This window comes from Heterodontus francisci, chromosome 14 (genome assembly GCF_036365525.1).
Source record: "Heterodontus francisci isolate sHetFra1 chromosome 14, sHetFra1.hap1, whole genome shotgun sequence".
NCBI classification, from domain to species: domain Eukaryota; kingdom Metazoa; phylum Chordata; class Chondrichthyes; order Heterodontiformes; family Heterodontidae; genus Heterodontus; species Heterodontus francisci.
The window spans coordinates 49,292,083-49,305,282 of record NC_090384.1 but is presented as its reverse complement, the minus strand read 5'-3'; the positions used below and the strand labels follow the sequence as shown (position 1 = coordinate 49,305,282).

Sequence of the window (13,200 nt, the reverse complement as noted above, 5' to 3'; positions counted from 1 at the left end):
TGTTCGCTGATGATTGCACAATGTTCAGCACCATTCGTGACTCCTCAGATACTGAAGTAGTCCGTGTAGAAATGCAGCAAGACCTGGACAATATCCAGGCTTGGGCTGATAAGTGGCAAGTAACATTCGCGCCACACAAGTGCCAGGCAATGACCATCTCCAACAAGAGAGAATCTAACCATCTCCCCTTGACATTCAACGGCATTACCATCGCTGAATCCCCCCTATCAACATCCTAGGGGCTACCATTGACCAGAAACTGAACTGGAGTAGCCATATAAATACCGTGGCTACAAGAGCAGGTCAGAGACTAGGAATCCTGAGGCGAGTATCTCACCTCCTGTCTCCCCAAAGCCTGTCCACCATCTACAAGGCACAAGTCAGGAGTGTGATGGAATACTCTCTACATGCCTGGATGGGTGTAGCTCCAACAATACTCAAGAAGCTCGACTCCATCCAGGACCAAGCAGCCCACTTGATTGGCACCCCATCTACAAACATTCACTCCCTCCACCACCGACGCACAGTGGCAGCAGTGTGTACCATCTACAAGATGCACTGCAGCAATGCAATGCACCAAGGCTCCTTAGACAGCACCTTCCAAACCCACGACCTCTACCAACTAGAAAGACAAGGGCAGCAAATGCATGGGAACACCACCACCTGCAAGTTCCCCTCCAAGTCACACACCATCCTGACTTGGAACTATATCACTGTTCCTTCGCTGTCACTGGGTCAAAATCCTGGAACTCCCTTCCTAACAGCACTGTGGGTATATCTACCCCAAATGGACTGCAGCGGTTCAAGAAGGCAGCTCATCACCACCTTCTCAAGGGCAATTAGGGATGGGCAATAAATGCTGGCCTAGCCAGCGACGCCCACATCCCTGAATGAATAAAAAAAAAAATTAATATTTTAGAATGATCGTATTTCTCCTGTTTGTTTTTGTCAAAAGATTTTCACTTTTTTATCTCCCAAGGATCCATCCATGCCCTGCTCTCTCCTCTTCCTCATCTACAGGCTATCCTTTGGTGGCACCACCTGCAGGCTGTTATGTTTTTGCCAGGTTGCTGGATATTATTTATATGTGACTTATGTCAGAGCAATGCAGATATTACACTTGTATTAAATCACCAACTGATTTATTTACTGCACTATTTTCAGCACCTACAAGATCTTAGTACAATGTCTTCTCAGAATAGTCCCTGTCTCTTTTAGTTTTAGTTTCAATTTCAACTAGGCTTAAACAATCAAACACAGTGAACACAGATAAGTGGACAGACTAATACATTCAAACACTACACAGGCATTAGGTCAATTCCTGTATGTATGCTAATGACACCTAGCTTTACTTCTCTACCCCTCCACTGCTCTGTGCATTCAGTCCTGGATGAGCTAATTTAAATTCCATCTAAAAACTGGCAAGACCAAAGCCATCATCTTCAGCTTCCAGTGTAAACTCTATACCCTCACTACTGAGTGCATTCCTATCCCTGGCCATTGTCTCAAGCTGAACTATACTGTTAGCAGTCTCAGTGTTCTTGCAACAAATTTCAGGTCTTCCTAAGATATTCTCCTGGGCTGGCCAGGAAGGTCACTCCTATAAGCGGTCCCTATGTTTATCATTCACAGCTGCCTCTGTACAACCCAATAGCTAATCACACAATATTGTAACTTGAGGTGTAACAATAGGATCCCCTTAGTGATCAGAACTGGGCATCATATTTCGCATGTATCATTGTGCACTTTCAGATTCCTCAGTCAGCAGACTGATTCGAATTTTAGTGAGAAAAGGCCAGATACAAAACATTAAACTGTTCTATTTTATGGACAGCAAGTAAATAACAGTTATAATCAAATCTCATCTTAATCCAACTAATTCCTGTTCTGCTCTACACCCACCACCCACCCTCCCCACCCCCATTCCCACCCTGTGAACAAGAACATAATGAAAATATGTGGGATAAAACACTTCCACCTTTCTTTTTCTCTGGAAGCCAGCCAGCTATCCAGTGGAGGCCAGCTTTCTTATGGAAATCTGCTTGGACCTTATGATCTGTCTGAAAACCTCACTCCCTTATTGACTGACTACATGTAGATATAATGTTCTTTTCTTTCCTGTCCCAGGAATTTGAGACTTGATTTTCAATCTCTTTCCCTGTCTGGTTTACCATAGGACCTGCCAAACAAGCATGTTTCCACCCTTTGTCCCAGGCTTCAAGCTCAATTCTTGATCTGTGCTAAGTGAGTTAATTCCCCTGCTGGAAGGTGCTGCATATTTGCAGACACTGGATGAGATTTATCTTGATGTTCTCCATGGAAAGTAGCCTGGCATCCCTCACACGTGAACATTTTTGATTTGAACAGGTTACTGAAGCATCCATGGTGCACATATGTATGTGCTTCTGGTGTTTGTTAAAGGTGCTGAGCATATTAGTAAAATAAATGACCTGGATTTTGTGGTCAGCACTGAAGTGATGGTGTTCACTGTTGACCTTGAAGAAAGCTGCCCACAAAGATCTAGTGAACTCTGTGGTGTGGAATTCACATTGTCTGATGTTAATTTCATTCCAGCACCAGCTGTAGGGGATTTCTGGCATCCAGCAACAGTGATGTCATCAAGTGGGTTAAACAGCCAATCACATTCTAGATTCATCATAGACAGAAACCAGGAAGTAATGAGCAGGTTTTATCGTTCGCTTTTTATAATTTTATAGAAACTGAAATAAAGGTTAGGATATACACGGGTAATTAAGGTACAAGCTGAAATAGCAAAGTTTAAAAAAAATTAAATATCAATGGAATTTTTATCATGCAATGGAGAAATTTGACATTCCACAAATAAATTCGTTTTCAGTTAGAGAGGTTATTCAACAATAATGATGGCTTTGTACACTGTTAAAAAAATGAGTTACACCTAATTCAACAAGGCGTAACTTTTTCTATGTTTTAACAGCAAGAACAAAGTGGAAAAAGTGGAAGTTCACATCGATTTCAATCATTTCTAGATGATTTCTATCTGCAAAGATTTCAACAGCACACACTGCAGAGGAACGAGAAATTACTGACAACAACTTCAGCATTTCCATGCTTAACTGCGCATGTGTGGATACCAGAAGTTGCTGTCCATTTCACAGAGTAGTGACAATAGACGCTGATAATTTCACCATCATTGCTACCGCAAAATCTGGGCCAAAAACCCAGGAAGGACGTAGCACCTTCAGCAGAAGAAACAATATAAAAGACAGGGAAAGGGTGAGAAAACAAATTAGGACTCGGGAGCTGCAACTAAAAAGCAAGCAGGAGCACAGGCACTATGGCCAGAATTTTACGCCACCCCAGCGAGCCGGATGGTGGCAGGGGGTGTGGCGTAAAATGGAGCGGGAGGCTCCGGGAGGCCTTCTTGACCCGCTCCCGCCTCCTCCACCCCCCCCCGCCCCCCACTTTACATAGGGCGGTGGGGGGGGCGCAAAAAACAGACCGCCCGCCCCAAGCCAATCAAGGCCCTTAAGTAGCCAATTAACGGCCACTTAAGGGCCTTCACCCGCCTCCATGGGGATTTCACCTGTGGCAAACGCGCGTCCTGGAGCTGGAAAAGACTGCCCGCTGAAAGCTGGTGGTCTCTCAGCGCCCCGGGGGTGGGCTCTGACAAACTGGCACAGGGTGCCCGACTGAGGGCTGCCCCCGCTTCCCCAAGCATCCCCAGGACCCAAAATGCCCCCTTCCCCCCCCACCCCCCAAACGACCGCCCTTGCCTCGCCAGGGTCCGACCCATTACCCCCAGTGAGGCAACCCAAACTTACCTGTTCTCCTGGCTCCATGTCCTCAGCTGGGCTGCAGTCCTAGCAGTGGCCACTGCTCCTGGCCGCCCGATGTAAAATCCAGCCCTATGAGTTAAATGCCCTTGTTTTGTGCTGTGAACTCGGGCATCTGTGATTGCATTCCAGCAAAGTTAGTTCTTTCAAGAGTGGAGAGGAGAAAATTGACAGATTAGAATTGGGAAATTTTAAGGTTTGGAATTGGGAATTGTTTCATGCCATGGAGAAAACAGATTTTTAGGTTTTGTTTTGTATATTTGTTCTTGGGCAGCAGGCGATGCTGGCAAAGTGCATTTATGGCCTAGTTGCCCAGTCAAGGTGCTGGTAGGCCTTCTCTTTGAACTGCTGCAGTCCTTGTGATAATAGTTAGGGGATTCCTGAACTCTGACCAAGCAGCAATGAAGGAATGATGATATATGTCCATGCTAAGGTGTGTGTGACTTGGACTTGATGGTGTTCACATTAATTGCTGCACTTGGCCCTCTTGGTGGTAGAGGTTGCAAGGGAGGAAGGTTTTATGATTTCTTCCTCCTTTTTAGCTAAGCAGGGAAGATAGCATGTGGGATGTTTGTAGCATTTCCCCTCAACTTCTTCTGTACACTGTCAAAAACTATATATAAAATAATCACCTAAATGAAAGTGAAAATGTACTTTTTAAAAATTGAATACCAGTAAAAGAGCCAGCTGCAAATAAGCATGCAAAATGTAACTTTGAGTTACAAATGTCACATTTATTTTCCTAGTGCTTACTTGCATGTCATTACCACCAAAAAAGGCAGTCAATTAAATATATAATTAGCATCTGCACATTATTCCAAACAGGTTGTATCCTTGGGTGAGATTTATTATTGATTTTCTATTTCGTGGGGTGGGCGGGTGATTATTTTCAATTTCCTGAAAATACAAGGAGCTTTATCCTCTCCCCTAACTTCTTTCTTGTTTCCTGCTCTGTGTTCATGGCTCCATCTGTACCATTAAAAGCAATGTGCTATATAACCATAATTTATGATTGACACTGGATAATGTGGTTCATTTCAGTATATTAGCTCTAACGGTGAATATAATGTATATGTTTATATATAGTGGGTGGCACAGTGGTTAGCACCGCAGCCTAACAGCTGCAGCGACCCGGGTTCGATTCTGGGTACTGCCTGTGTGGAGTTTGCAAGTTCTCACTGTGACCGCGTGGGTTTTCGCCGGGTGCTCCGGTTTCCTCCCACCGCCAAAGACTTGCAGGTAGATACGTAAATTGGCCGTTGTAAATTGCCCCTCGTGGTGGTAGGAGAATGGTAGGGAATATGGGATTAATATAGGAGGGGATGTGGTAGGGAATATGGGATTAATGTAGGATTAGTATAAATGGGTGCTTGATGGCTGGCACAGACTCAGTGGGCCGAAGGGCTTGTTTCAGTGCTGTATCTCTCTATGACTCTATAGTGCAATGCTATTTAAGAAAAGACAAAAAGGGATTGATTGAGACCTCCTACCCTGGTATATTCCAGAAAGCTAACTGATGAAGGATAGTACTGCAGCCAGTCTTTATTCAGTCTAAGATTTATTTACAGAGTGAAACATTACAAGCATACACCTCCTAAGTTACAACCACAGTTTCCATAAGCGTGGCTTTATATATTAAAGTAAAGTCATCGGCCAGAACGGCAGCTTGTCGGGCTCCCTGAACCCACTGCTCCTCTACATGGATCTTTATTGAGAGTGGAGCTGTATTTTAAGAGCCCTCAGCCACTGGTCAAAAGCCAGCTGTTTACTTCTTTCAAACTCCAGATAAGTTTGATTAACTTGCTTTTTGAGGGTTCTAAACTTTTAGCAGTAGGCTTTAGGTACTAATTCATATGCCCCAAGGATAGCATTTTTGGTCAGTTCATACTTTAATGAACTCTCATCTGGCAACAAGGAATAAACCTTATGGGATGTTCTGGTTAGTTTGCTTTACAATAAGAGAGACCAGGTCTCAGCTGGCCATTTTAGCTGCCTTGCCAGTTTCTCAAAAGACACAAAAAAAAAACACTTCCACATCTTCCTCATTGAATTTTGGAATTAATTGAGCGAGTTTTAGCAATTTCGTACCCAGCCCTGAATTATGCTCCTCCGTATTAGTCATGCTTTCACTGGGTTCACTCTGTCACCCCCGCGTTAACTCAAGCCACTTCAGTTCCCTCTCTTTGGATTCTTTCTGGAATGTTCTTTCTTTCTCTCTCTCCTCTCTCATTCCTTCTCCTGTCTTTCTCTCTCTCCTGCCTTTCATTTTCTTCATGTTCCTTTTGGAAGGCTCTCTCTTTCTCTTCCCGTTCCTCTCTCTTTCTCTCACTCCTGCCTCTCTCTCTTTCTTCCAATTCAAGTTTCCGCTGTACCAATTGTATCTTTGCTAGCAATACCCTGTCGGATTCTGCTTCTAAGCCTGTTTCTGCTTCAGCTTCAAGGGGAAAATGGTTGGCCACTAGTCTTAGGAGTTCAGACATTTTAGCTTTGCCACATACAGTGATCCCACACTGCTCAGCCATTTTTCTCAACTCCTCCATGAACAGTGCTTTTTTTTTTATTCATTCATGAGATGTGGACGTCACAGGCTTTGCCAGCATTTATTGCCCATCCCTAATTGCCCTTGAGAAGGTGGTGGTGAGCTGCCTTCTTGAACCGCTGCAGTCCATTTGGGGTAGGTACGCCCACAGTGCTGTTAGGAAAGGAGTTCCAGGATTTTGACCCAGCGACAGTGAAGCAAAGGCGATATAGTTCCAAGTCAGGGTGGTGTGTGACTTCGATGGGAACTTGCAGGTGGTGATGTTCCGTTGCATCTGCTGCTCTTGTCCTTCGAGATGGTAGAGGTCACAGGTTTGGAAGGTGCTATTGAAGGAGCCTTGGTGCGTTGCTGCAATGCATCTTGTAGATGGTACACACTGCTGTCACTGTGCGTCAGTGGTGGAGGGAGTGAATGTTTGTGGACAGTGTGCCAATCAAGCGGGCTGCTTTGTCCTGGATGGTGTCGAGCTTCTTGAGTGTTGTTGGAGCTGCACCCATCCAGGCAAGTGGAGAGTATTCCATCACACTCCTGACTTGTGCCTTGTAGATGGTGAACAGACTTTGGGGAGACAGGAGGTGAGTTACTCGCCTCAGGATTCCTAGCCTCTGACCTGCTCTTGTAGCTACGGTATTTATATGACTACTCCAGTTCAGTTTCTGGTCAATGGTAGCCCCTAGGATGTTGATAGTGGGGGATTCAGCGATGATAATGCCATGAATGTCAAGGGGAGATGGTTAGATTCTCTCTTGTTGGAGATGGTCGTTGCTGGCACTTGTGTGGCACAAATGTTACTTGCCACTTATCAGCCCAAGCCTGGATATTGTCCAGGTCTTGCTGCATTTCTACACGGACTGCTTCAGCATTTGAGGAGTTGCGAATGGTGCGGAAGATTGTGCAATCATCAGCGAACATTCCCACTTCTGATCTTGTGATTGAAGGAAGGTCATTGATGAAGCAGCTGAAGATGGTTGGGCCTAGGACACTACCCTGAGGAACTCCTGTAGTGATGGCCTGGAGCTCAGATGATTGACCTCCAACAACCACAGCCATCTCCCTTTGTGCTGGATATGACTCCAACCAGCAGAGAGTTTCCCCCCTGATTCCCATTGACTCCAGTTTTGCTCGGGCTCCTTGATGAATTACTCATTCAAATGCTGCCTTGATGTCAAGGGCAGTCACTCTCACCTCACTTCTTGAGTTCAGCTCTTTTGTCCATGTTTGAACCAAGGCTGTAATGAGGTCAGGAGCTGAGTGGCCCTGGTGGAACCCAAACTGAGCATCACTGAGCAGGTTATTGCTAAGCAAGTGCTGCTCGATGGCACTGTTGATGACACTTTCCATCACTTTACTGATGATTGAGAGTAGACTGATGGGGCGGTAATTGGCCGGGTTGGACTTGTCCTGCTTTTTGTTTACAGGACATACCTGGGCAATTTTCCACATTGCCGGGCAGATGCCAGTGTTGTAGCTGTACTGGAACAGCTTGGCTAGGGGTGCGGCAAATTCTGGAGCACAGGTCTTCAGTACTATTGCCAGAATATTGTCAGGACCCAAGTTTTAACTTATCCCAAGTTACTTCACCCTGACTTGGAGAGCTACACGCTTCAGTTGCAGACATGTTAGTATACAATCACACACAACCACAAGAAAACCTGTATTAATCTTGCTCTTTTCTTTTTTGATTGAGAACAATTTGGCTTCCCATTTCCAATTTCTCGTTTGTCTGTGGGTAAAATCCCAGACGTTAGCAGCCAAATTTCTGTTACAACCAGGTGAGAAAGGTGTCTAGGGGTATTTTTCAACCTTCACTTGATCTTATTGTAACAGGGTTTGATTTTTAAACACGCCACTTTTGAGCTCTCCCTCGTTGAATCCTTGTTCACCACTTTCCAATTATAAGACAAAGAAATGAGCATAAACAAGCTTTCTTAGGTTTAAAGATGAAAATTGAAATTTATTAAAACTTAAACTCTAATTTGGTTAATGCCTATTGATACATGCCGTTCCCCATGCTAGCATACATACGCAATACGCACATGTAAATAGAGACAGAAAAGAGCAGAAGACAAAAATAAAGTGAGAGGTTTGAGGCAATATCTAAAGAGTTTCTTGTTACTGTGCTTCGAGCTCACTGTAGTCCTTTTGTAGATAATTCTTGTTTTTCATTGGGGCCCAGTATTCTTCTTAAACCTTGTTCACTGTAGGAGACTTTTTTCTCTTGGGGTTCAGGTGTCTTCAGTTCTGTGAGAAAGAGATGGGAGCAGACAGGAGAGAGATGTTTTCAGTCCAGGAGCAAAGAGCTTTCTGAGTTTTAAAACTCTGTGGCAAGTTCGAATTAAAAAAACTCCAACTGTCAGGTAGTCATGTGACTAAACTGGTCTGAGCAGGTCTTGCGTATATTGGGGAAGCAGGGAGTGGTTCCTTTATTCCAACACTGTCTGTTAGTATGCAAAAAAGGCCTTTCCGGCGAGGGGCCTGGCGATTCCTTGTGATAGGCCCTCTTTTCTTCCCAGCAACAATTTTAAGTTTTAATGTTCATGCGGCAAAATAATGTGTGCCTCATTCTTTTCAGGTGGGGGCCTGCATGGCACAATATAGATGCTTTATGCCATTTCTGTGAATATTTTCAAAGTGGCTTATATTTGCATTAGTTGTAAACTAAAATGGCACCTTTGTGTTAATACAATGGAAGACCTATATGCAAACTTTTAAGTGAACCTTAACGTACTTATTACATATTTGGGAGTTGGCAGAAATATTTTGAACATGTGAAGTTGCATTTGACATCCATTGACAAATATGAGCATCATTCTGATTCTTCGTCAATCATACGGGCATGGAAATGTAGATCTTCCTTGTGCTTCGGTACATACACCAAGGTAGCCAAGATGCAGCATCTAGTCACACGTACCAACATGAATATCATGTGAGTAAAACAGTTACATCCATGGGCCCCTAATTTAGGTTCCTGGACTATCTATCAGCAGTTTCAATTGTTAAAAGAAATGACAAACCATATTTTAATCCAAACAGTGTCCTAGAATTTGCAACATTAATGATGCTGAAACTATCCTGTGGCAGCAATTTATGGAATCCACACATGTGCAGTTAAACATGGAAATCCAGAAGTTGCTGTCAGTGATTCTATGCTTCTCCAGAGAGTGCGCTGTTGAAGTCCCCCCAGACTGCAAGCAATTGGGAATCTATGAACTGACAAGAACTTCTACTCTTACGTTCTTAGTCTCGTTGTAAAAACCCTTGAAAAAGTTACACCTTGATGAATAAGGTGTAACTGGGGTTTTAATGATGTACTAAGTTCATAATTACTGCTAAACACCCACACTGGCCCTGAAAGAGTAATTTTATATTTGAATGTCGAGCTTCTCCAATATGATAAAAAATTTCCACATTTTTAAAATCTTTTCAGTTTATCTATGATACTTTGGTATCTACCTTAATCCTATGTGTATGTCCCAATGATTTATTTTGCTGTCTGTAAAATTAACAAAAGAAAAAGTGAAGGAATTCAGTGGTTTTTACTTCCTGGTTTGCTGCCTGTGACAATACTTTAATCTGATTGGCTGCTTACTTTGCTTGATGACATCACCTGGAGATCACCTCAACTTGGAGCAAAAACAACAGATGTTAGGAAAGGGAAATCCGTGCCATGGAAATTGCTAGATCTTTGTGGGCAATTTTCTTTGAGTTCAGTGGTGCACGCTGCTGTCTGCAAAATCCGGGATAATTTTTTATTCTTTCCACAACACACACTTTGTCACAATTGTAGAGCAAGTGTAATGCATGTCTATGTTAATGGTTCTTTTTTCCCCCCTCTATTTTTAAAGGGTAAAAGACACAAGAGTTCATTGGAAGCAGTCAACACACCAGACTCCAACCGAGGCCGCAATGAGAAGAAAGCCATCAAGTAGGTGCCATGGGCAGAAAATCAGGGAAGGGTTGGAAAGATTAAGACTAGCCTCCACTGTTCTTTTTCTAAGCAAATTTGTTGCATTAGCTTCACTCTGATGAAGTGATAAATGGTGATTCTAACTCAAATATAAATATTTCATAAAATCTCTTCAAGATGTCACAAATAAGTTGATTTTATAGTCCATTTTGGTGGTATAAACTTTTTTGGAACAGCAGCAAAATTATCTTCTAAAAGGTTTCCATTCCTCATGTAATCTGTGTGTATCCACAAATATATAGTGAGATCTGATGTACATTCTTTGCAGCTTTTCAGACAGTACAAAGTCATATGTTTGACTCTGTCCTCTTATAATTGAAGATTTTGTTTCGGGCAGAAAACGAAATCTAGCATTGAAAAGAAGAGCGGCACTGCTTCCCTCCAATAATAATGGTGACTGTTTCTCCTGCAGCTTCTACAACAAAAAAGAAAACTATAGAAAATAGAAGAGGGGAAAAAAGTACAAGAATAAAACTTCATGGTTTGCCCTCCTTGTAGCATTCAAGAGAGCATAGTTGAACATAGGAGGCAGCAAGAATTCTCTGGAATATTCTTGAAATTGATGTTGGGGTGAAATTACAATTTTGCTCTTTTAGCTGCAACACTGTTCACTACAGCTATTAGATTCCAATGCTGTACCTTGTTTGACATTTGTTTTACCTTTTTAAAGCATTGAAACTTGAGAGGTGCTGCCTGCAGCTGTGTTGAAGTGGTAAAGATTACTCTGTCCACTGGGGCTCACTGGAAAACTGCTCCTTCAGACATTGTTATTGGTCACACAAGTCATTTGAAAATATTTCTCTATCTGAAGCTTGAAAATGATCCGAATCCAATGTTTTTCCGTGTTTCCTTGCTGTTGAATATCTTTAAATCATAGTGAACTGTTTTGTCTCAGCTTATCGGGCAAAGTCTGTGTGAATGTTTAACTATGAATTAGGTCTTGTGGATTGTAAATTAAGTTAGTTTAACTTGTTAACTCTGATTTTCACTTTTACTTTTTCTTCCAGGTAAAACACAATGATCCAATTATCATTCACATTTTGTCATCTCAGATTTGAGTACCAAAATTACCAGTCCAATCATCTCCAGTATCGGTTTTATGTAGTACCCATCACTGGTACAGCACTCAGTGATGGATTGGACTAATATGGTCTACTTTAGTAGAGATTATATGCAGTACACATTGTGTTGCTTCATATTTAACTTGGAAATACAATGGAACACTGTACATAGGGCAGACCCTCGCTGGGTGGGCACTGCAGCAGTTCTGCACTGGGACCGGTACCTGTGACCCACATATTCCAGTCTTTTTTCAGTGTCTGCAGCACGAGTACTGGAAATGGTCCAGTAATAGAAGCTTGTTGCTTACCTTAAAGGATTTCAGAGATATGGTGATTACACTGTGCTTATTCTGTATCTTCACTTTGCTCAGGGCTCAATCATTTAATACACATGTTGGTCAATTGCTTCCCACTGACCTTTCATTAAATTTGCTAAATGCAGTACGATTCATTGCACAATAATATTCACGCTTTCTGAAGTATGACATGAGGAATTCGACCTTCAGAAGTTCAGCATGATATAATTGAGCAGATAAAGCGTTCCTTAATCTTGTGCATCCCATTATCGATTCCATTCTATTACCTGTGTACAATGGGACACTATTTTGCAGATCAAAAGCCTGGATCAGAGCAATTATAGCTTGCAACATAGTACATGACAAAATGATTTTGTAGCACTTTCTTTTTATTCAGTTTTTGAAATAAAAAGTGAAATATATACTAAGCACTTAATGAAAAAACTTCCCGTCATTTTATGATTTGTACAATGTTATTCTGTAATAATATCAAAATAGATTTTCAGTCTTCAATCAATCTAATTTCAGTACTATATTTAATTGGCATTAATCTTCTTGTAATCAAGTATTAGGCTTCAGATGATGTACACGAGATTCATTCTTGTGTCTTATAATTTTGTTTGTAGCCCTCGTCTGAGTTGCAGTTTTGATGCGGGCTCCAAGTGCTCCGTAATTCTATGCATCACCAAATTCTACCTAGGTCAAAATGCTGTAATGATGTCACTGCCACCCTAAACAAGTTATCGCAGTAGTGGTATTGTCACTGGATGAGTAACCCAGAGACCCAGGGTATTTCACTGGGGACATGGTTCCGAATCCCACCACTGCAGATGGTGGAATTTGAATTCAATTAATAAATCTGGACTTAAAAGCTAGTCTAATGATGGCCATGAAACTATTGTAGATTGTTGTAAAACCCATCGAGTTTACTAATGTCCTCAGGGAAGGAAATCTGCTGTCCTTACCTGGTCTGGCCTACATGTGACTCCAGACCCACAGCAATGTTGTTGACTTTAAATGCCCTCTGAAATGGCCCAGCAAGCCACTCAGTTATATCTAACCGCTACCAAGTCAATAAAACAGAATGAAACCGGACGGACCACCCAGCATCGATAGAGGCACCGGAAACAACAACGGCAAACCCAGCACTGTTGACCCTGCAAGGTCCTCCTTACTAACATCTGGGGGCTTGTACCAAAGTTGGGACAGCTGTCCCACAGACTAGTCAAGCAACAGCCTGACATAGTCATACTCACAGAATCATATCTTACAGACAATGTCCCAGACACTGCCATCACCATCCCTGGGTATGTCCTGTCCCACCGGCAGGACAGACCCAGCAGAGGTGTTGACACAGTGGTATACAGTCAGGAGGGAGTTGCCCTGGGAGTCCTCAACATCGACTCCGGACCCCATGAGGTCTCATGGCATCAGGTCAAACATTGGCAAGGAAACCTCCTGCAGATTATCACCTACCGCCCTCCCTCAGCCGATGAATCAGTACTCCTCCATGTTGATCACC

General features: G+C 42.8%; 1 protein-coding gene across 7 annotated transcripts in view; it reads left to right on the top strand.

Annotated features, from left to right (window-relative positions):
- The window catches only part of LOC137377033 (synaptotagmin-7-like), a 1,016,894-nt gene that overhangs the window by 687,087 nt on the left and 316,607 nt on the right, over nt 1-13,200 (top strand). For all 7 annotated transcript variants that reach the window (XM_068046201.1, XM_068046202.1, XM_068046200.1 and 4 more), the window contains exon 3: nt 10,200-10,279. In XM_068046201.1, coding sequence (XP_067902302.1) covers nt 10,200-10,279 — 80 coding nt within the window. The remainder of the gene's footprint in view (nt 1-10,199; nt 10,280-13,200) is intronic.